This window comes from Notamacropus eugenii, chromosome 3, assembly GCF_028372415.1.
Source record: "Notamacropus eugenii isolate mMacEug1 chromosome 3, mMacEug1.pri_v2, whole genome shotgun sequence".
Taxonomy (NCBI): Eukaryota; Metazoa; Chordata; class Mammalia; order Diprotodontia; family Macropodidae; genus Notamacropus; species Notamacropus eugenii.
Genome location: NC_092874.1, coordinates 224065353 through 224089964, shown reverse-complemented (window position 1 = coordinate 224089964; position 24612 = coordinate 224065353). Strand labels below are relative to the sequence as shown.

Below are 24612 nucleotides of genomic sequence, written 5' to 3'. Positions count from 1 at the left end.
CTTAATCTCTCACTTGGTTCTGAATCTGACTCCGGTTTTGAATGGACACTCCACAATTGCTGACATCATCGTCAACAGATTCAACAAAGAGTATGAGCTAAATGCCTTGACCCAAAGCCTGAACCACACCTATGCTGCTCTCACTTAGCAAAGTAGGGCTTACATTCCATAGGAATCTGCTAAATGACTCCCAATTTCACACCCACATCACACATTGCATATGCTGCTTAGAAACCTGCTCCTATGCCTTCAAGCAGAAATTCAGGCATCTTCTTACAGCAGAGACCATTTTCATTTCTAGCCTCTTCTCTTTACATGAAAGTTAAATCCAACCTGGCCTATTGAACACCAAAATTCAACTCGATTCTCCTCCTGCCACCTCCTTCCAACATGGGAAATTCCTGTTTTCGAAATCTGCCCTATTCATCTTCATTATCAACTTTTCGACTCTGCCCTCCCCCCCATTTATTTGGGAATTCAAAGTTTAGCTACAGACATAGAATTCATGAAAACAAAACAAAAAAGGAACTGAAAGGACAATCAAGAACGTTTTTCTTTTAAACCAATTGGTTAGTTTACCTGGGATCCTGGGCATATTAAGCAATACTTAATTTATTTCTCAAGATCAACCATACAAAATAACAATAATCTTCTATGTCAGTAGTTACATTTTGTTTAAAAAAAGGAGGGGGCTGAGGTAAGTTTGAGTCCCAACTTATTTCAAACTACACACTGACTATCACTTTAATAATGGAACTGCCTTAAATAAAAATTCTATTCCATATACCAAACAATCCATATTAGTTGAATTGCCTTACACATGCATCATGCTAATTAGAGGAGCTGTGTCTCCATGCCATGTTAGAGGGAACTAAGGTATTAGAACAAAGTACACTGACATGCTATTTGAACAAATTTAATACCAACTGAGGGAGGAGAGAGGAAAGTCAGGAAGCAAGAGGTAGGAGGAACTAGGGCTAATTAGGTGCCAAGAATTTAAAATTAAAAAAAGAAAGAAATTTAACAGCTTGGAATTGAAAAACCAGACAGAAAAGATGGCTTCCGCAAAACTGGAAGTTAATATCCTGACATCTCAACAAATATGCTTAATCTCAAGTCATGGATGATTTTATACATGTACTCTATAACTCCTCTTGCAGCCTAACATCTATTATATTTCATCTTTTCCTTTCCTTTCCTTCCTCTTCCATATATCATGAGTCCCTGCTCCAACTTCCCATTCTTTCCTCGTCTGGAGTCTTCTCTCTTTCAAACACTTTTGAAAACCCTGTTTAATGCTGATCTCCCTATTTTTGTCCTCTTTTATCTCCTGCCTTCTCAGATGACACTCAGTCATACTTGGATAATCTTATGTTATTCTTGTGGAGAAGATTTAAGAATTAGTAAAAATTAATGAAGCAGTGAAAAAAAAAGTTTTTAGATGAGAAGTTTTAAATTCCAAGCTGTTTTCCTAGAAGGACCAAAATAATTAGTTCAGGAAGAAGAAGAAGAGGCAATGATAGTTTTCAACTGGTTCAGATGCTGTCATTGTTATGATAAACCCAATCTCATTCCATCAGAGCATCATCCGCTGGGCCAGAGGCATTCGGTCAAAGCAGGTGAGGGAACTAAAAGTGACAGGCACACAAACAGGGGGAAAAAAACAAGTGAGAAGCTGGAAAAAAGAGATGGGGGGGGAAACAGAGAGAGAGAGAGAGAGAGAAACAGAGAGAGAGGAGAAAGAGGGGAAAGAGAAGACAGAGAGAGAAACAGAAAGAGAAACAGAGAGAAAGGAGAGAGGAGAAAGAGGGAAAAGAAAAGAGAGAAGGAGGAAAGAGAGAGAAGGAGAGAGAAGAAGGGAGGGAGAGAAAGAGAGAGAAGGAAGGGTAGGATGGTGGGGAGAAGAGGATAGAAAGACATGAGAGATAATGTTGAATAGGAAGGGAGTGGAGATGAAAAATAGAGGAAAATAATGGACAGTAAAAGAAGAGGAGGATGGAAAGGGTAAATAAGAGAGATGGAAACAGAGAAAGAATAAAAGGAAAATAGAGAAATGTATTGAGACAAAAGGACTCAGTCAAAGAGAGATACCATGAGCAGGCAGGAAAGAAGGCCTAGAAAACAAGGGGGAGAAAAGGAGAGACTGCCATGCCTAGCCTTGATCTACCCATTTACTTCCTTACACTGTTATCAGTAGCTGCCTTATCTATTTTCACCTCAGGCAGAAGACGCCCCGATGCCATGGTGGGCCCAGGGCCCCCGATGAGGGACACCACTCCATTGCAGTCGACTGTGCTGTTACGTTTCACACTGCGTCGCAGACTGGGAAAGATGCGAGAAGAGCGGCTGCCCTGGCTATAGCCGCTGTAGCCGCTGTAACTGCTGCGCCGCTCGTGGGCCCGGATAGGGATGAAGAGCGAGTCTCGGCGGCCTTCACTTTCCTCTACGGTGCTGTGCTCATCGTCTGCAAACTCATTCTCGGAACCAGGATCTCGGAACCTGCCAGGTGTCTTAAAACTGAAGATGCTGCTCTTGCTGTTATGGCGAGAAAGGAATGGGGAACCTGGAATGCTGAGCAGGGACTGTGGGAACCAAAGAGAGAAAGAGAGTGAGAGAAGGAGTGCAGGGATCTCCTGTGTCAAAGCACAAAGGGAGGTAGGTAGGTGTCTCAAGCCCTTACCCCCTGCTATGATCAATTTCTGTCCACTGGGAGACAACCCGGGCTCAAACCCTTCCCCTCTCCCCTACTCCCCCATACATACCACCTAAGGGACCCAGGGCGAATTCATTAGCTTCCCTGGTCTTCGGCTTTCTCACATACGAAATGATGTTGGAAAAGATGGCCTGCCCCTTTTCAGTTCTGAATCCATCATCCTCAATGGTAAATTCCCACCACTGTTCCCATCTGTCTCTTTTATTAGGTACTTGTGCTTGTCCCTAATCTCTATAATGAATTTATCTTTGATTTAGGAAGTAAACAATCCACAGTCTCTTCATGTACTGATCTGATGTTTTTCTTTTGTTTCCTTTATGTGTTCCCCATATCAGTCCAAGTCAGTATGTATCTGTCTTAGGGCATAAAGTCAGGAAGGATAGGGTCTGTGTCTGTGAAGTTGTCTTTGTGTTAGTGAACCCCACTCCAAACGACTACACATAATCCGACGCTTAATCAACGTCTTGTGTCATAACGAAGGTGATAGAGAAATCACTGAGCAATCTGGAGCTGCATTGATAAGAATCTCATCTATCACTCTTGCTTCTTTTAACCCAACTTTCCAGCCCTATTCCCACAATATCGCCAGCTCTTGGACCCTTCCAATAATGCCCACAATTTGTATCCTTTCTCACTGTATTTTTACCCATTATTCTTGAGTCCTATTCTAATCCATTTCCTCTGGAATGTTTTCTATACTCATAATTCTTTTCCTCTAGTTTGTCTTTTCTTTCTAGACTTAGGTCCTTCTAAGCTGCTTATAGTGATCTGAAATGAGTCAATGACTGATCAGGATCAGTCACAACAAAGAAATCACAAAATCATAGATAGCTTTTTTTTTTTAAAGTAATTATTTACCATAAAACTGACCATATGTTGTCAACTTTTAATTATGCATTCAGATAACATTTAATGTGGATTACCCAAAAACCTTAGGAGTATTCTATACTGACAGTCTGGGTTGGCTCCATGTCCCATTTCTCATGGCAAGTTTCTTTTCTCTGGAGATTATGGCTATGATGGGGTGATTATTCATGATTTTCCATTATACCAATGTTCCTTTACACTGAGGCACATAATTAAATATTAACTGCCTCTTATATTTTATAGGATGGAGAATGTGAAGGATAAATTATCATACCATAACTAATGTAACAGAGACTATTCTTGGTCTTAGAGAAACTAGTGACCTATTTCACCTGGTATGACACAAGTTCTGATCAGGACTTGGAAATCTGGATCTTAAGATATAAAATGAGCTACAAGGAATCCAAGCTGAAGAAGCTTGATTGCTTATTCTACCCCGGGGGAATTGACACGGTGAAAAATGGTGCTTCCCCCAGGGCCATCCCCAGGTGGGAAAAACACAATACCCATGACTAAAATAGCAGCTTACATTTATGCATCGCTTCCCATTTTCCCCTAAAGAAGCTGCGATGACTTTGGTCTGAGTTAGGTAGAACTATGGGTCAACTCAAAAATGGGCTGTGAAATCAAGTCCGGTTGCTGAATCTGGGAAGCTTTACTTTTTATTTTACACCAGTAAATGCCTCATCTTAAAGAGCTCAGATCAGAGTAGTTTGACAGCCATTTGAAACATGCTGCTTGGGATTTTAAGAAGCCTAACTATTAGAATTGAGTTATTAAAACAGAAGAAGAAATGATCGTTTGCTCTTGTTGCTCCTTCAGAACAGTCCGAAGAAGCCATAAGGAAACATAAGTCCCAGGACAGGGAAAAATATTCCTATTGGACTCCCAAAGTAAGTTTCTGCCAGCAGTTATGTGTTCTAGGAATCTATCATTTTTTATGGGAGAAAATCAAGAGGAAATGAATGTTTTCATGCAGTCAAAAGACCAGTTTTATTTGTAAGCTGGAGGCAATCGGGGCATACCTCTGCTGAAACATATACATTAATCACAAATGCTTTGGCAGCAAAAAGCTAATAGCACCTGTATAATTTCACAGCATCGAGGCTCTCATTAAATGACCCAAAGATGGCTCTCTTAATTTTAACAATGTTTTGATCACACTGTACCTCAACGAGGGAATGCACAACAAATAGAAAAAGGAGGTGAAAGTAATTTAGATATGACCCCTGACCATGAAAGGGGCCAGAATGGGGTGAGGTCAGAATCCTAACATTTGATCAAAGATATAATACACCCTGACAAGGACCCACTCTGGGAAGAAAGAAAGAGCCTGGACAGAATGCCACATAAGGGGATTCTCTGCTGCACCTGAATCTCTAAAACTCTTCAGCATTTCTTTATAGCAGGAAAAGAATGCCATGGCCTAGAGAAAGCCATTAGACTTGAGAGATGTGTGTGCTCCTAGAAACACTAAGTAATTATTCTGAGGTGATACTAAGAAGAATTATCTGGTGTAATGGAACGAGCAGAAGGCTGCAAGCGAGCTCGAAGCTTCTCTCCTAATCTATCTTTCGGTTTCCTTATGGGGTCAAGACTGGGCCAAAAAGCTACTAAAAGAATAACACATTCCCAGGAAGTGCTGAGAGAAGGGAGAATTCTATCAGCTCAGGATACTCTCAGGGTAGAAACTCTCTCCAGAGAAGCTCATCAGTAATTTGTCTATAACCTGTCATCTTAAGACTGGAGAGTAAGAGATTTGTCTATAATGACATGGCTAGTGTTGGCAGACCTGGACACCAGGCCTCCAGGGCCAGCTGATCCTCCATCCACTAGAGCAGTGGCATCAAACTCAAATAGAAACTAGGGCCACCAAACGTACCTAAGGATCCTGGAAGTCCTATGTTGGCTTGGAAAACCACATATTCACATCTATCTTCTACTGTATTTCTACTTATTTTGTTAAATATTTCCCAAAATGTAAAATATAATATAAAAATCTGGTTTGGGCAGAGAGTGTTTTGACACCTTACATCAATTGGAGCCACCCCAAGGGAGGGGATGTGACACTTCAGGAACTATGTGCCCCCTCCCTCACTGGGGGGGTCTTCAAACAAAGGCTAGATGAACACCAATAGAGGAGATTTTCATTTCGATATGTATTAGACTAGAGGACTTCTGAAGTGCTTTCCCACTCAGATCCTAAGGGTAATTTGGGGGGTAAATCATCACAGGCTAATGGGTTGAAGGAACTGGGTATGGAGAATAGAAGAGGTAGGTAGGTATCTTCAAGTATTTGAAGAGTTTAATGCAAGTTAAAGGTTTACCATGTGGAAGAGGGATCTTGTATATTCTGTTATGGCCCCAGGAGCAGAACCAGGAGGAGCAGGTGGCTATTACAAAAGCACTAATGTAGGTTTGAGGTCAGGAAAAGCCTGGTAATGATTAAGGCTGCCCCACAAGTAGGGTGAGTGGCTCATAGAAGTGGTAGGCTCCCGCTCCTTACAGATCTTCAAGCAGAGGATAGATGGCCGTTTGTTGGCTAGGTTTACAGTAGGGACTCTGTTTTTGTGTATGGCAGGCCTATACAACCTGCAGCCCATGGACAGCTTACAGCTGCCAAAAGATTCCCTCTACATACAAAGGATGTTTTCCTCTACATTTTTCAAGAGCTATCTGAAATCCTTTTGAGTGCCGCAAGTGACCTGAGGCCTGTAAGCGGCCCGCAGGCTGCAGCTTGTGCAGGCCTGGTGTATGGTTTGGTCTAGATGGCTGCTCAGGTCTCTTCCAGCTCTTACTTTATGTGGTGAGAAAAACAATGCATGTCTGCAACTCAAAAAATATCACATCCAAATCAACTCAGTTCATGATTTAAGAGACTTGTTATTCCTACATAGTTCCTAACTAGAGTCATTTGGCATTAATTCTGACCTACATCAGACAGAAAGAGAAATTCTCTACTAAGAAATCCGGGGCAAATCTAATCCTTTAGAACCTGTAGCCTGAGAGTATGATCTGACTGCCACTGAATTATACCTTTCAGTGATGAATGCCTGAAATCAGAGAATTATTTCCCAAGCACACAAATCATCTGAGCAAGAAAAAAAGGCAGAAAACCTTCTCTTCTCCCTCTATCCTAGAATACAGTCTCCAAGCTGGTTCCAGCTGCAAAAGGAAAGACGAAATGAAGAGTAGTCATATAAAACTCACAGCCTCCATGGGCTTTTACCAACACTGAGAGTGTTTCCGACAGTCATTTTGTAATGTCTGACTGGTTTCCTGGGACTAGTTCCTTAGCTAGTACACATTAGCAAAAGTAACTGACAAATCTAAAAGGCAAGAGGCAGAGTCTAGTTTCCTTGTTAGCCACTGTACTAAATGCTTAATTGATATGGATGTTGTACCCCCTGTCACCCAGTGTGTAGACTTAGTTCAGTCTGCTGAGAGCTGCTTTTAATTGTACGTGGTTTTTTGTCCTCACTTTAAATAAGAGGACCAGCCATCACCACCGCTCTTCAGTCTAAAACAAAGGATTCTGGTCCCCAAAAGCAAAGGTCTAGAACATCTGGCCTGTACTAATCCTCTGTGGCAATCCTTAACATGAACAAGTATTTAACATAGAGCTCTCTATGTAAATTCTCTTTTAACCTGGTTCCATTTCAATTTATCTTTAAGAGTACTTCAGCTTCCTACTACAAACTACAGAAAGGGGGCAGTGTGGAGCAGTGTGAAGGGTAGGAAGGCAGCACTGAGGGTTCAGGGTCGAGGCTGGAGGACATGTAGGCACAGGGGAAAGAACAGTAGCACTTAGCAGCTGGACAACTGACAGGGAACCTGTAAATCATTAAAAGGCATTCTTGGCCCATGCCAAGAAGTACTCTACCTGGTTCATGATAGAAAATTTCCTCCCAATCCTGTTATCTGGTAGGCGAAAGGTCTTCCTCCTCAGGCCATCTTCTGACTCTGATTTAAACACCTTCTCACTGTCCCCTTTCTCTTCTCCTTCAGAGAGCTCCTTCTGCTTCCTCTTCTTCCTCCTGTTCCGTCTCTCTTTGGCACTCTTTGAACTGAGTTTGGAAACTTCTGATGAACTCCGAGAACCCCTCCCTCCACCTTCTTCTTCTATAGCATCTTCGGAGACAGTTCCAGCTGAAGTGGCCATGGCGGCAGCCTGGGGGAGTGAACACAGGAATCCAATCAAATCGGGAGTAAGCAAGCCATGGCAACTGAAGAGAAAATCTACAATTTTAGAGAAACTGCTCGACTAAAGATTTTAAGCAAAAGAGGAAAGGATGGAAAAGGAGAGGAAAACAAGTCTCTTTGACAGGGGGACTGAAATTGGGGCCTCACGGTTAAAATTCTTCCATTTACTTTGCATCTTGGGCAAGTATTTCTAAGGGCATACCTTAAAAGATAATGATTCTGGGTCATATTCCCATATGTGCATCCTCAGCAAATAGATCAACCACCTTCTCAGAACAATAGGGGACCACCTGAGAAGTTCTGAAAATGAGTCTTAAGACTCCAGAGGGAAGAGAGAGAACAAATGCCTGGGGTTATGCTTATCCAAAAAGAGTTGGAGTTGTGGAGATGCTAAATCCATCACTTTGGATATCTGGTTTTGTTTTTTATCTCCAGCCAATAATAGATCCTAATAAGAAGCAATTTGGTTATTACTAAAAGAGAAGTAAGTGGACCAGCCATTTGTGGTTCAGTTATTCCCATCACTCTGCTGACATCTGCAAATAGACAATTTGGGCCCAAACACATTGTACTGGGGAGACACAGCTCCAGCTTCAGGGATGTGTTCGTTACCAACCTGGGCTTCTTCCTGTTGCTTTTTCAACTGTTCCAGCATTGCCTTGAACTCTGCCTCCTTTTGCTCTGCCTCCTCCAAAGTCGCCTGGTTCTGCTCTTCATAGGCCATGGCCACCACAGCCAAGATAAGATTGACCAAATAAAAGGAACCCACAAAGATAACCAGGACAAAGAAGATCATGTATGTTTTTCCTGCTGCTCGTAAGGTCTGCGAAGACAAATGCCATTTTTGAGTCCCTGTGTATCAGCAGAAAGCACTAGAAAAACATTTCCAGGACTAAACAATTCCTGGGGAAATTCTTAATTTTTTTGAAAGCTCAGAAATAGATTTTACTTCCCCAAATGCCTCCTAATCAAGTGTAACAAGCAAAATTGAAGACACGAGCTCATTTGTTCACTGGTCAGCATTTAAAAGCAAAAATTTCATCAATTCAAATGCTATGAAACCATCAGAGCTAAGGTATTCCTGGAGAAATTCTTAAAACAAAATAAAACAAAAGCTGCTCAGAAATTAATTTCACTTTCCTAGACTGGTACAGGAAAAGGAGTACTGGACTTGAGAGCAGAAGGCATGGGTTCAGATTCTGGCACTGCCACTTACTACCTCCGTGGCATTAGGGAAGTCATTAAACATTTTTTACCCTCAGATTCCTCATCTATAAAATGAAAGGTTTGGACTTAAAAGCTTTGAAAGTCCCTCCTAACCCTCAATCTATGATTCTATGTTTTACTGTTTTTCCACCAAACATTGGATCTACTTTGTATGTCTTGGCTAGACCTATCCATGTACATCCTGTCTCTCCTGTTGGAAAGTAAGCCCCTTGAAGGCATGGGGCTGCTGTGCCTTTGGCTTTGTATAACCAGCTCGATGTGCCAGGAACATAAGAAGTGCTTAATAAATGACTGCTTGCTTAGTGATCGTTTTCTATAGCCAAGGCAAAGTTTTGGGTAGTGGCTAATTAAAAGGCTCTGATCTCTAATATTCAAATCAATAATTAAAAGGCTCTAATTTAATTAATTGAAACACAGCTCATGAGAGAAGGGCACACATGATAACACAGGGAGTAAGATGGGGTTCAGGCCTTCTTCCCCGTTCCTCAGCAGGCAATGGTTTTGTGTTCTTTCTTATCTACTACTAATTGTGTTCTCACTTGATAACCAACAAATATTAAGTACCTTCCCATGCTATGTAGAGCACTCTGCTAAATCCCAGGGGATCACTTTAGTTGCTCCCGTTCAGGAAGTCTAACTTGGGTCTGCCTGGGTCCAAGTCTGAAATGCACTGAAGATCTGACCCAGAGTCTTCAATTGCAGAAACACCCCCTCTCTTCCTGAGGTATGTGCTTCTCTTCTTCCCTCACAGCAGCTGGGCAGCCCCAAGCCACACAGAATGGCAGAATTGTGGCCCTGGATCATAGGATTCCATCCTTCTCAGTTTACAGAGAGATCATCTAAGTAATAAGATTCTATGGCCCAGGAGAATACAAATTTATCTTTCTTCTAGCATTAACAAACTGAATATTTCCAAAGAGACCCCAAAGTGCTGAATGTAACCAAATTGAAGTCCCTTTAGAGCATGTAATGTGTATGTGTATAAATATATATCTAAGTATGTATGTGTGTATGTATGTATGCATGTGTACACACGTGTGTGTATGCATGTGTACACACACATATACACATATGTATAACTATGTATTATACTTTGTTATATTTATTATACTTAAAAAAATCTCCCTCAGTGCCTAGCACGGTGCCTTCCTAGTACATAGGATATGCTCAATACATTTTTTGATTAATTACAAGTCCCAGGAGAGGCATAACTGACTGGTGAGACATACAGGAAACAGTTGAAATTGTGAGTACTTCCACATACAGTGAAGCACTTTCTTCTCTGGCCACCATTGTAGGGACAAGCCAGGCTGGCCATGCTTTGTTCCCTACCCAGTTGTCCTTCTGACTCTACTGACCTTCCCACCATGATTCAGCTGCCTTCTCATTCTGGAAGCACCCTCAGCCTGAAACATCCCTCTGCCATACTGGCCTTCTTCTCCCATTGGTGAGTTCCCTTTTGGGGGCCTCCATTTTGGGGATGAGACTGGGCTTCATTCCCCTCCCCAGAAGTGCTTCTGACTCTGTGGACTTTCCTGTCATGGCACTGGGTGGGCAACTTCACAATTCTCTCCTCAGTTCCCTTTATGTACTGCAGAGCATATAGAATATAAGCTCCTTGAGGGTAGAGGCTATTTTTGTTTTTGCTTGCATTGTATCCACAGAGTTTGGCACATTTGCCTGGCACCAAAGTGCTTAATAAATGCTTATTGCTTGTTCACAGGAAATAGGTGAAACTAGAGAGCTCCAATCTAAACTGATAAACTGTTAGCAGGTCATGTAGGCCAGGGAATGTAACCCCACAGCCTTGCCTGAAATTTCTCATCACACTGTCGCAGAGAATGCCTCCGCGTCTCTACTCAACATGCTCCCATGTAGACCCTCCCATCAAAGAAACTGATATTACTCACCAACTGATACAAGTTCTCCCAATAGTCCTGGGTCATGAGGCGAAACAATGCCAAAAAGGCCCAGCTGAAGGTGTCAAAGCTTGTGTAGCCATAATTTGGATTCCTTCCTGCTTTCATACATAGGTATCCTTCAGGACATTGACTGAAAAGAGAACAGGAAAGGATGGAACTTTTCAACTTGATCAATTTAATTCAGTTTAAAACAAAGTTATCATGTGCCATTTGCAATGCATTCAATTAAAGATCATTCAAAAACCAGCAACAAGTCACTAGCAATCCATGGAGCATTGTGCTTAGTTCTGGGCACCAGTTTAGGAAGTGTTGGGGGTGTAAGCTCAGTTTTCACGTGGACAGTCTCGGGCAGGTAAAAGTGAGGACTTCTAAACCTCAGAGTTCTCATGAGGCCCCCCAGGGAACAGCTGGGGATTGAGGCGTGAAACACGGGCTATCTTGTGTATTTCCACCTCTTCTCAGTGGGAAACTTGCTAGGGAGAGCATCCCACCCTTGAGATTGGTCTGTGGTCTGAGCACACCTGTTGTTAATTAGCTAGGGACTGACAGCAGGCACGGTATTCACGTGCAAACTAAGTGGCTGGGAGAGCTTAAGTAGGGACAGGAAAGCCTGAAGGCCTTCTTCTTGCTGCGGGGCCCTTAGAGGGAAGAGGGTCCCTCCCCTCTTCCACTCCCATCCTCTTGCTGTATGATCCTTGCCCCTTGGGAGGAGGAGGATTCCTCTCCCCTGAGGAAGAATTCGCCCTGCATATGGATACGTAACTAAGACCCTGAATAAAGCCTAACCCTTGTTTGACTCTGGAAAGTCTCTTCTCTCAATACGTTTATCCAGCTGATCACTGAAGACCTGCGAAAGGTAAGAAGACTCGGGTAGCTCATCGGCCTCTTGGCCGAACAAGGAAGGACATTAGTAAGCTGGAGAATGCCCAGGAGGGGGCAATCAGAACGATGAGGGGCCTTTATCCCACGTCATACGAGGGAAAATGGAGGGAACAGGGGGTGTTTAGTTTGGAGAAGAGAAGACTTGGGAGAGGTGGTAGGAAATGGTAGCTTGCTTCAAATATCTGCAGGCCTGTCCTGTAGAAGGCTTTCTGCAGACTTCAAAAATAGAAGTAGGAACAATGGTTGGAAATGACAAAGGCAGGTTGCCTCCTTTCTGGAGGCCTTCAAACAAAGGCTGCATGACTACTTCTTAGGTCTTCTGAAAGTGCAGGGGATACTCTCACAACCTTTGCACACAGCCAGGCTAAGAAGCTGAAAGCATAAAATCTCCAAAGAGCAAAAAAACACAGTAGCAGCTAGTTCAGTTCTCCCAGAACTCAGATCAGTGGGAACTTCGACCAGATTCAGTCCTTGTTTATTATGTCAAGCTAGAGTCAAAACCAAGGAAACCTGAACAGAGATTCTGAGTAACCTTTTATCCCTTTAACATTTACTGCAGCAGTGGGATGTTAATAGCCTCAGATCAGTCACTGACATTGCTCCTGGAATAGCTGACAGATCCCCTAATGCCTGCTGCAATGCAGGTCGCTGGTCACCTTACAATGTCGATTTCCAGAGGAATATATCTTGGGTAAATTCTGAATAATATTTACAAATATGGGCTCCTACCTCAGTTTTAAGCCCACCAGCAAAATCAGATATTTATTCCATCTCTATGCTGTCAACTGAATTAAGGAGGACAGAGAATCTAGTGGCTACAAAAGAAAGGCAGATATCTAATGTCTGGCCCCATGGATTATCCTATGACTGAAATTTTTAAATATAAGCTTAAAATAGAGAAAGGATGGAAAGGTAGAAAATAGGTAACCAATAAAATAATGTTTCTATTACTGATGACTAAGATCTAAACCAATGGATCTGGGTGGCTACCCTGCGAATGATGCATATTGTAGCCCATCTATACATGGCCATCTTTGGGGCCCTTGTCCTTATCCTCCCTCAAATTAACCATAGAAGGTCAATCCAATGTGCAATGTGTGGCTTTCCCAAAATTCCCTCAAGATTGGATATATTTCAGTGGATCATCCTGTGTGCTATCCTTCCATATTCAGTCATCCCTCTCTTAGTATGTGACTGGTCCATCATTTTTTTTTTGGTCTTACATTTCTCTGCCTTCTTGACCCTTTACTTACATAACTCCTTGATCATAGTCTGCAGCCTACACATACCTATCATGTGCTTCTCCACCATCTTATGGGGACCTTCAACTTTAATTCTTCAGAGACTGCAGTATTCCATGACCTACAGTGATATAACATCAAGGGAATGCTATCGCTGCGAAAAAGATGGGCCTTTGTTTCAGGAAGAAGCCTGAGGTCATCTGTGCAATTTCTCAAGGGGAATCTAAGCTACTCTCTTCTTCCTCTTCAGTTGTCCATTTAAAGTATACCAATGGGTTAGCTCTCTGGGGTGTATACTGTTGTCTGGATAATAGGCATTCTTTACCTACTAGGTTTTTCCCATAAGGAGAATTAAGCATTCTGCTTTTCATTGACTGTGGAGGATACCCATTCATTTATGGAATCATCAGGATAAGAGAGCCAGTCAGATCTGGACAGCACAGAGTTATGATATTAACATTGTGCCTGGGGCCTTGAAGCTTTTTCCTCAAGAGCTTCCCTAACACCTGGCGGCCCCATAAGTGTGGCTTCCTTTCCTCTTAAAAAGCCCTTCCACTTCTTAAAAAAGCACCTGCTGTTCTAGGTACAGGAGCTCACAGGCTTAATGCTAAAGTCCACTCAGGACACATTTGGTAACTTAATGCTAAAGTCCAGTCAGGACACCTGGAATAGGGTGCAGGGTGGCAGCACATGTGGACAAGGTCCATATGACACCCTTCCTATCCCTTGCAAAACACACACACACACACACACACACACACACACACACAATTTAGGTATTGTATTTGGGCCAATGTTGCCACAATTAGAGCAAGAGACCTTTGACTTGACTACCCATAATCTTCTAACTTACTCTCTAGGCTTCTGAATGACTTAACCAATTTAATCCCTCTCTTCCCCAACCCCTGAATCCTAGGTGCTGCCCCTCAAAAATCTGCTAAATTGATGCTACTTCTGAAAGAAGAGGTAGAGACCACAATTTTTCAGTTGAGCAGATTCTTTCTTTGAGTGAAAAGACCTGTTTCAGTTGATATCCACTGAGTTTTCCATTTGGGAGATTTAGGGAAATTTGTGATTTTCTAGAGGACTTCTTTGTTAGTTTAGGGGGGACAGGGATTATATTCTTTAAACTGTAGTAAACAAATGACTTTGTCTTCATCTTTGTGATTCTGGATTGAAAGGCTGGGGGCAAGGTTGAGGAGGAGGGGATGCCCTCCATTTATTTTTCTTACAAAGGTCTGACCACGTCATTTTCCTGTTCACAAAGCTCAAAGTATTCCTTATTATTTCTAGGACAAGATTTGTACTTACTTCTTTGGTATTTAAAGACTTTCCCAATCTGGCTCCAACTTACCTTTCTAAATTGCTGTCATATTTGTCCCCAATACAAACTCCACATTTCACCCCAAATTTCCCCAGCATTCTGTTCTCCCAATCCTATGCCCCCTTCATGTCTAAAATGAGATGAACTCCCTCTTCACCTCTTGGAATCCCCAGTGTACACTCTCTCTCTCTCTCTCTCTCTCTCTCTCTCTCTCTCTCTCTCTCTCTCTCTCTCTCTACTACAGTAGGACAAATTCTAAACAGTTACACTTCTTTAGTTCTTTATAGTTTACAAAGCACTTTCACAAGTCATCTGATTCCCCACATCAGTTCTGTGATTTAGGCAGGACAAGCATCTTACAAATAAGAAAATAAAGTTATTGGGGTAAGTAAATATTGAAACATAAAAACCAAAATCCAGTCAGGTCCAGTGATTTGTTCTTTTTTTTCCTTCTTATGCCACACAAAGAAAAAGGCATGTGAAATATTGTCCATCTTCAACCAAATCTGAAACAGATTATTTTAAGGGAGGAAAAAACAACAAAATGGGTTACTTACCCAGCATCAGAACTGTTCCCACAAAGTAAAGGATCTAGCATGCCAGGTATGGTGTAAAAATTTGCTAAAAAAAATTTGAAAAAACAGAGAATGAATTAGACATATTTGGATAAATAAGCATCTTTTGCAAAAAAAAAAAAAATTGCCCCAAATTTTTCAGTATATATAACTCTTCCCTGTTAACAATGAAATGATAATTTCCTTTCACTATGAATTTTTCTACATATGACATGCACTGATCAGTCTTTGTTTGAAGATTCTTGACATCATGAAGCACTTCTCAATTTGGCACAATACTGATTCTGGTAGTGATTCTGAAATATATTGCCATACTACATAAATAACAATCCATGGTACTTAGAAATATTTGTACTATCCCCAAGAAATGAGGAAAATTTTTTTAACAACATAGAAGAACTTAAGACTATTTTCATATAGGAAAAACTGCCACAGAGAAGTATTTTTATAAGTATATCTTGATCTATAATTTAACACAATATCTTTTTAGAATGAGGAATATCACTAGGATTGAAATTTTCTCATGGAACCCTTGTTCATATTATGCAATATAGTGGGGTTCTATAGAACCTAGTTTGTGAATGTTGAAATATACATGTGTATATGCACATACACACACACACACATATGTGTGGTATCCTGATTAACACCACCCTACTCCCATCAAAATCCCAAATCGGGGCCATAGTCAACACGTATCCATTTTCTGAATCCAGCTGTTCTCTGTTCCTCCATCCCTTCGTCTTCACTGTCCTAGTGCTAGGCATCTCCTAAGACTAACCACAGAAGTATCTTGTTCTGGGAAACAAGTCACTCTTTCCCTAATGTTCCCTTCCAGCGTGCTTCCTATCACTTTCTTATGGATATGCTCCTTTAACCAGACTTCCAAAAGGAGAGGCTAATAGAAGGACGGAAGGAGGGAAACAAGCATTTATTAAGCACCTACTGTGATTAAGCCAATCATCAGGACTAAGTGAATTATTGTTATTGTTATCTCATTTGACCTATAACAGCCATTACCTCCATTTTACAGATAAGGAAACTGAGGCAAACAGAGGTTACATGACTTGCTCAAAATCACACAACAGCAAGTGAGCAAGGTTGGATTTGAACTCAGGTCTTCCTGAGACAATGACCATTCTGATAAAGTTTTACTGCTGTTTGGCTCTTAAGGAGATGACTTGGATGACCTTTTCAGGTCATCTCTGATAGCTGTGAATAGACTACTGAATAGATATTCTTATAATTTATCAAGGCTGTCCTCTGGGGCTTACTTCTTAAGAACAAAACAAAAATCAAATAGAACATTTTACTGGTGCCTTTTGTCTTTATATAAAAAATCCAATCCCTTCTGATTGAATCCTCCCTTTTCACAAAGAAAACAGGTAAAAACACCTGACAGCAAAGACATTTGAAAGCATGCGCGCGCACACACACACACACACACACACACACACACACACACACTTGCGTCTCAGTTGTTTCCTACTTCTTTGCTGTGAGGAATCACATATGTTTATAACTCTTCTTTATTGACTTTAAAATAAATTACTTAGTATTTGACTTTCCCCTAGTTTTTTGTTTTTAAATAACTGACATTGTTCGAGTGTGATGCTTCCTCCTTGGAACATTCATGTTCCAAGCCCAGCACAGATTTTCTGACCACATAAGCCAGGAAAAACCATCTCCTCCTTACAAAGAGGGGAATACCTACTCTTGTTGTTGATATACTCTTCCCAGTCAAAGCCTTTGGTGCCATTTTCAAGGAAACTCTCATTGAAATTGATGGGCCACACGACACACTTGTTCCGCAGGTTGCCCATGAACAACTGTAGTCCAATCAAGGCAAAGACGCTCAGGCAGAATACGGTTAAGATCATCACATCAGACAGCTTCTTGACTGACTGAATAAGGGCTCCTACAATGGTCTTCAGACCTGAGGAGAGAGAAGCATCAAAATCAGACTAGTGCTCTGGCCCTCCCCACCTCTCAGCCTCCCTTCTAGTCTTTTCCAGCACTGGGCCCATGGCTACCCTTTAACCATTCTGTATAGCAGTAATGGAGAGACAAGAGTCTTTATGCTTCAAAACAAGGCATCATTATCAAACCCGGGAAAATGAGCAGAGAGGATGTTTTATTTTAAGCTCAACAATATTTAGAGAAAAAAAATTGTCACTACTGCTCACCCAGGGCCCCTTTTTAATTAGAAATACTCTTTTCTCTTTACTTTATAAGGAAACCCAAGAGAGAAGAGGAGCTACAGGGAAGATAAGGAGCTAATAATAAAGGACAAATTTTCAGGAGCTTCCAAGGTGGATAGCTGTTGCCAAGAGTTCCCAAACTACCAAGGTAGCTGCAGGATAGCTGTCAGTAATGACAGCAATATGAAAACAACAACAATAACCATGAGCCTTTGTGAAGGGCTTGGAAGTCTTCACAACTATGACCTCATCTCGTTCTCACAACAACGCAGAGAAACGAGTGTCATTATAATCTCCATATCACTGTCGAGGAAATCCAGGTCAGATTAGAACTCAGGTCTCCCTGATTCCAAGCGCCAAGGCACCCTAGCCACTACCTAGCCAACTCCAGTCATGATCCAATCCTTGTGTCACATTTGCTCTGAAAGGCAATTCTTCTTTCTGCCATCTATCTTTTGAAAGCATGCCCTGACTTCCCTAGTCACCTAAAAATAAAAAAGAATGCCAACAATCATTTAAACTGCAGATTGGGGATCAAACCATGGTTTGAATTTGAAACCACAGCTGAACTGCTCAAATCCAAGGAGAACAGGTCCGCAGCCACAAGTTAATCTCTGGGACATGTTTAAAGGCAACGCTACTAAACTGTACCATTAAAATGCAAGGTGGGTGGAAAGGGAACCAGAGGGGCATGGGGATAAGCCCAGACATGCCCTCTCTACTCTAGGTCGAGAGTGATTAGACCTCAGCTCCTAATCTCTGCTTGGCCAGTACGATGCTCTTTAAGTCGCAAGTTCTTGGTACAGTACAGAAGAGCTTCTCGGTTTATAAGATGGTGGAAATCAAGATGACACATATGAAGTAATGTAAGCTGTTTTAATTAAACGTTTTAAGTTCAAAACACTGCTGCTCTTGTGGGTGGAATGGAGTAATACATCACTCCCTCCACAAAATCTACCTCTGGCTCACCAGTATTAGCCTGCTAGCTGTTCCTTGCATCTCCTACCTCCATGCCTTTGTACTGGCTGTCCCCCATGCCTCCTCATTTCCTTGGCTTCTTTTAGGACTCAGCTATCTTCCATAGGAGACCATCCTCTTCTCCCCAAGTCCTTGAGTTTTCCTGTCTAAGGTCACCTTCCTTCTACTATTCCTATCCTGCATGTCAACTTATTGTCTGTGGTTTTTCTATGTCCCCTCCTCCCACCATAAGTTTCTTGATGGGAGGGACAATGTTTGTGCTTTCTGCCTTCCTTTTCATCCTATTCTTCCTCATACTATGCTTAACATAGTAACTGGCATACTGTAAACAATTAAACGTTTTTTGGTTGGTTGATTGACTATTCCTATGTCTTTCTTTGCACTTGGCTAGCTGAAGTTTACGATCGGCTAATGGATAGGTAGCTATTCACTGAAAATTTCAGTACAATGGCCATTATGAACAACATTCTCTCCTCTACATTGTTATTGTTGTTCAGTTGTGTCTGATTCTTCACATCCCCATTTTGGGGTTTTCTTGGCAAAGATTCTGGAGTGGTTTGTCATTTCCTTCTTTATCTCTCCTCTATGCTTGATGCTTATGACATGGCAAATTCAAAGATAAAGAAGGAGATAGAAATGAAATGCCCCCCTCCCCAAAAAATACCCTGCAAACTGATATGAGAGGGGTCACAGTCACTGCCACCCTTAATCCTTCTAGTAAAGAATACTCGCTCTCAAGTCAGAGGACCCTGTGTTCAGATCTTACTCCTGACATTTACTACTTGTGGGATGTTAGGCATTTCATTTTAATTTCCCTGGATCTTCAGTTTCCTCATCTATAAAATGAAGGGATTGGATTAGATGGTCTCAGGTCCCTTCTACAGAGCTATGGTCCTATAAGACTAGATAGGCCCTTTCCTATTCTCCCCATTATGGGTTCAATTATCATCTCTATGACCAAATCCAGCCCTAACCTCTCTCCTAGACTCCAGTGTTGCATTATCATCTACCTCTAGGACATCTAGAACTGAATATGCAGACTCAGCATGAAAAGTCTACACAGTTCAGACTAAAATCGAACTTATTCTATTTCACCCCAACCCTCCTTTGTCCCAAAGGATTACCGTCAACGGCACCACCATCCTCCTAGGCTTGTAACCTCACCGTCATCCTTCATCCCTCATTTGTATTCACCTCATACAACCAAGTCTTGTCAACGCACCCTCCTTCCCTCCACTCACGCTGGCTCTTCTGAAATACTGCAACCACTTTCTGGTTGATTTTTCTGACTAATGTCTTTCCATCCCACCCTGTTGCTGTGTTTGTCCTTCATTCTCTAGGAGGACAGTGACATCAAGGTGACTTGATTTGAGTGAGGGAGGGCTGGGCAAGGTCACCAACCTCACTTTCTTCTGAGCCATCTGGGTCCAGTGGCCTGATGTTCATCAGGATGACTGGAGATGGCCCAGCATCCCACCCTGTACTCAGCTACTAAAGTATAGGTCTGCTGTCTCAGTTGCTCATCACCCCAGTAAACTCCAGTGGCTCCCTAGTACCTTCTGGAGAAAAGATTAAGGTCTCCATTTGGCTTATAAAGAATGCCCTTCCTACCTTTCCAGTCTTCTTATACTCACTTTCCTTCACATACAATGTGATTCCATGACACTGGCCTTCTTCTTGTTCCTGTCTTCATGTCTTTGTACTGGCTGTCCTCCTTGTTGGGAATGTTTTCCCTCTTCATCTGCCTCTTCATTTCTCTGGCTTCCTTTAACACTTAGTACAAGAGGCCTTTCCCAGTCTCCCTCTTCAGCTCTACCCTCACTTCCCTCTGACAGAGCTACCATTTACACCGTAAAAACTTGTATACATAACTATCTGCAAGTTGTCTCCCTTATTAGAATGTGAGCTCCCTGGGGACAGATATGCTTCTGTCTTTCTTTATATCCTCAGTACTTAGAACCTAATAAGTATTTGATAAATGCTTGTGGACTGACTGAAAAACACAGGTTTCAACTTCCTTACATTTGAGCTCATTGATAGTTTGAAAAGAGGAGAAAAGACCTCAAATGATTGGATGCCCTGAAAGGTACTGCTGCACAGAGACATGATTTTGAAGGGCAGATTAGCCCTATATTCTAGTATTGTAGGGGCACAAAGAAAATTTTGTTATTTATGGGAGAGCTCTGCTGTTCTCCCATAAATAACCTACAAACTGGTAAATGGCTCCCCAGAAAAGTCCAATCCTGAATTCTTTCCTCTAGAGCACTGCTTGGTAAACTAAGAAGTTGTCACTCCATCACAGGAGTGAGGAAAGCAAAAAGAGTTATCAGGGACTTGCCAAAAGATCTAAGAAATAAACCACTCCATCATGACTCCTACTGCCTAACTTCTTTCCTATGAGCTGGGCAGTATAGGAGATACAACAGCAGAGTCTAATGCCAGTTTTGTCACTAATTAGCTATGTGACTTTGGGCAATGAACTTAATCTTGACAAGATTTAGTTACTTCAGCTGCAAAATGGAGACAAAAATATGTGCTTCGGAGGGTTGTTTCTGGGATCAAATGCGATAACAGATGTCAAAATGCATTAAAACAATTTGAAGCACTATGTGACTATAAGGAATTGTTTCTAACTATGTTGTCTAGTTCCAAATCCTGGCATCAGGATTTTCAGGATGAGAAAAGTTTGAAAACCCCACTTAAGCTATGCAAACCTACCCCTACTCATCCCATGAAAGCTTCAGGATGGGACACTACGTCTCAGTTATACTTGCATCTCATTCAGTGTTTATCACAGTGTATTGTACATTAGAGGCACTTAACTAACGTTTATTCCCTGAGTGAATCTTGGAATCCCTGATCATATGACTAAATGTGCTCTAATATCCCAGTCCTATAAGGATGAAAGGAGGATGACGGCTTCCAAGGTCACTCCAGGGCAGTCATATAAATGGCACCCCCTTGTTCTTGGCAGTGATTAGAGACTTCCCACACACTTCCCTATCCCCACAGGAGCTCCTGAATCTGCCAGCAGGAGAGGGGCCAACAGCCCTTTCCCTGAATCTCTCATGGCAAAATAAAAATCACTCCCCAAGAGAAAAAGAGCGGTTAAACATGATTTAGAAAACACCAATAGAAAGAAGAACAAATGCTTCCTAAGGAACTCAGAATTCCTTTCAGATTCATGGGTCTAGACTAGAGAAGTGTGTTTAAGAAAGATATGAAGGAAACTGGAAATACAGGAGTGCAATTAAGAAGTCACATGAGAACTCACTAAACCCTTCTGACTTTAGGTCAAAGATCATTGGAATTCTTCAATATAAGTCAACCAGTCAATAACCATTTATTAAGTGGTTCCTATGTGCCAGGCACTATGCTAAGTACTAGGGATACAAAGAAAGGCAAAAACACGTCCTGCTTTTTTCAAAGAGGAAATACAGAAAGAAGAAAATGCTAAGGTGAGGCTTAGTTAATGGCACCATTTGAATCTACGACCTCTTTTCTCCATCTTTACCAAAGAAAGACTGAGGATTTGCTGAAACCATAGCCTGAGGGATTTAGAAAGGTTAAAAGGAAGGTGTGGGACATGGTGGGTGGAGGTCTTTAAAGATAGGAGAGATTCTCTTTAGTTTGGGAGGTTCTGTTTTAAGACAGGGCTATATGAGCTGACCTCGAAAGCTATCTTTGAGCCCTAAGACATGACATATGGTATCCTTGCCACAAGTACAGAAGGGGAGGTGGCAGTATTAAGAGTATATGTAAAATTATATAAGATTTTGAAAGGCAGAAGCTCCTTTATGAAGAACAGTAAAGATTTCATTCCAGCAGGCAGGGTTAAGGCAGGTTTGTTCTGGGTCATTAATTCAGTTCTGGACTCCTAAAGTTATCTGGTTGTCCTGTGAACAAAGGCAAAGGGAATGACTCATCTTGACTTTCAGGATGATTAAAAAATACTGGAATGGGTTGCCAAAGGAATCTGAAAAGTCTTCATCCCTAGGGCTTTTAATGAAAATAATAGAAGATAATGGTATGGGATGATCTTTTGACATCCTTCTTCCACTTCTATCTTGTGACTCTTATGAGTGACCTATGAGCTATTTATTAGTATTAATAAAAACAGTATTGTATCAAAAAAGTATATTGCATCAATACCAATTACTTTGAGAAAGGAAATGTACATTACATTTTAACTCTACTACTATTTTTCAAAAATTGTGCTGGAAAAAAGGGAACTAGAAATTCTTTGGGCAGAATTATTTTTTGGGATTTCAGAAATTTTAAAACTCACATTCTTAGAATCACACCCAACTATGAATGAACCTATAAGAAAATGGTTTTAATTCATTTAATTTCCTCTCTCTCACTGACTAGATATAAAAAAAAAAAATGAAAATGTAAATGAAAATTCATCACATGTTTTCTTTTGAACCTGAAATAATCTCTGAGGTGAGAGTGATTTTGGCTTTCAATTAGTTTAAAATGAAAATAACACAGAAATCATGACTGTGGCCTTATAGTCATTATTTCTCCCATGTTTCAATTGAGGAAATTAAAGCAAATACATTAAGTGACTTGCCCAGGGCCATACAGCTAATAAGTATCCTAGTCTGGATTTGAATTCAGGTCTTCTCGACTCCAGGCCCAATGCTCAATCCACTGGGCCATTAAGATAAAGAATAACTCAAAAGCTAAAATGGAAGCACCTGGCTATAGTGAGATGGGTCTAGAATGGAACACAGGATTCATTTGAAATGAACTTAAAGTAATGATTAAATCTCAATTGTTCAAGGTTCTTGCCAAAACAGACAAACTAACTATGATTTAGTAAAAGACCCCTCATTGATAGTCAAGTTCATCCTGAATACACCAATCACCCTCACTTGGTCCTTTCCATGCCACCAATTTTAAACAGAAACAACAAGGCCCCCAAAGGCATAAGTGACTAGGCCCAACCACTACCATTCTTCTCACAGAATCCCAGCTCTGTAGGCCCCTTTCCAAGACAGTCTGATCTTCTGTGAAAGTGCTAGGAGGAGAATGACAAGCAGGTTTCCCAAGGAGTTTTATCAGGGTAAAAATCAACCCAAGCAGGGCATCTGATTATTCTATGCTTACTAGCCTCCTTCTCCAATAGCTACAGAAATCACATAGAAGACCTCCTAAAAAATTGTTGAATATAACTAGAATTAACTCAACTCGACGTATCCATTTTATACTAGTAGTTTAGACACCTCTCCCCGCCCCACTCCCCAAAACTTATAAAATTATAAAATCTCCTTTACTGAATCAGAAGAATAGAAAAGAAAATAAATCCTCCCATCTCATCCCCCAATCTTTAAGGTACAACACTGTCTAGTGGCAGTAAATATAAAAGAAATCAGGTAAAATCACAGATAGGATTTTCAATCAGCTCTCTTCCATCCCTCCACCAGAAGATTCTATCTTTTTCCTCAACAGTCTTTGCCCATTCTCTCTTTGGACTATGCTCCAGACTCACCCTATCTTTCCTCCATCCCTCTTTCTACTTGCACTGAAGTGCATCTCCCAAAACTTACCTTGGGTTTTTAAAGTTCCTATTGCCCTTTCTCACAGGGATTTTTTGTTTATAAGTGAATCCTAAATATGTGTACAGTTGTGGCTATGTTCTTTTATTTCAATGAAGTGAGCAACAATAGAATGAATAAAGAGGGTAAGGCTTATCAAAATTAAGGTAGAATGGGTGAACATTTTCACCAACTCCAAGGTTCTTAAATTTGTCAATAGGACTGGACTAGATAATCAGCCTTAGTCTCTTTAACAATTTTGTATGTAATAGTAATAATATATATGATCATGTGAATAATAATAAGTAAAGGAAACGGTCAAAGCAATAGTCAATGAGCAAAGCCATAGAAAGCCTATCAGTTGCAAGCAATGGAATGATGGTTAATACTCTAATTCCACAAGGATAAGAAGCAAATATCTTATTCCCAGAGAAGAGTTCGTTTTAAGCAATTTTGCAAATATTCCAAGATCCAAGTGCTTCTCAAGTGCATGCTTCTTCAAAAAAATCACATATAGCGTGGAAATATCTACCAGGGTACCCTAGCAACATCCCCGTCCCCCACCCCAATCAGCCTGGATGGTGTAGTAGGTGCAGGGCTGGCAAGTAAAGTGAGAGACCGACACTTAAGATGTGCAGAGAGCCACATCAGAGACCTTCTCCTGGCAGTCATGCATATTGCCAAGCGCACAATCAGATGTGCACATGCCATTTCAGAATGCGGCAGATAGGAAAACGTAGGGGAAAGAAGAAAGGGGACCCAAAAAAAAAGTGCTGTTGGGTTTAAATGTTCTCACCTGGAATTACAGAGATAGTTTTCAAAGCTCGGAGAACCCTGAATGTTCTCAGCGCTGAGACATTGCCCAGGTCCACAAACTCTGTCACATATCTGCAGTAAGGGAGGTCACACACAAAAACAAATGACAAATACACACAC

General features: G+C 41.3%; 1 protein-coding gene across 3 annotated transcripts in view; it reads right to left on the bottom strand.

The window, feature by feature from the left end:
- SCN8A (sodium voltage-gated channel alpha subunit 8) overlaps positions 1-24612 on the bottom strand; it is a 203889-nt gene that overhangs the window by 65459 nt on the left and 113818 nt on the right. For all 3 annotated transcript variants that reach the window (XM_072654715.1, XM_072654712.1, XM_072654713.1), the window contains 7 exons: positions 24473-24564; positions 16669-16890; positions 14937-15000; positions 10921-11062; positions 8400-8606; positions 7464-7751; positions 2217-2582 (listed from right to left, as the gene is read on the bottom strand). In XM_072654715.1, coding sequence (XP_072510816.1) covers positions 2217-2582; positions 7464-7751; positions 8400-8606; positions 10921-11062; positions 14937-15000; positions 16669-16890; positions 24473-24564 — 1381 coding nt within the window. The remainder of the gene's footprint in view (positions 1-2216; positions 2583-7463; positions 7752-8399; positions 8607-10920; positions 11063-14936; positions 15001-16668; positions 16891-24472; positions 24565-24612) is intronic.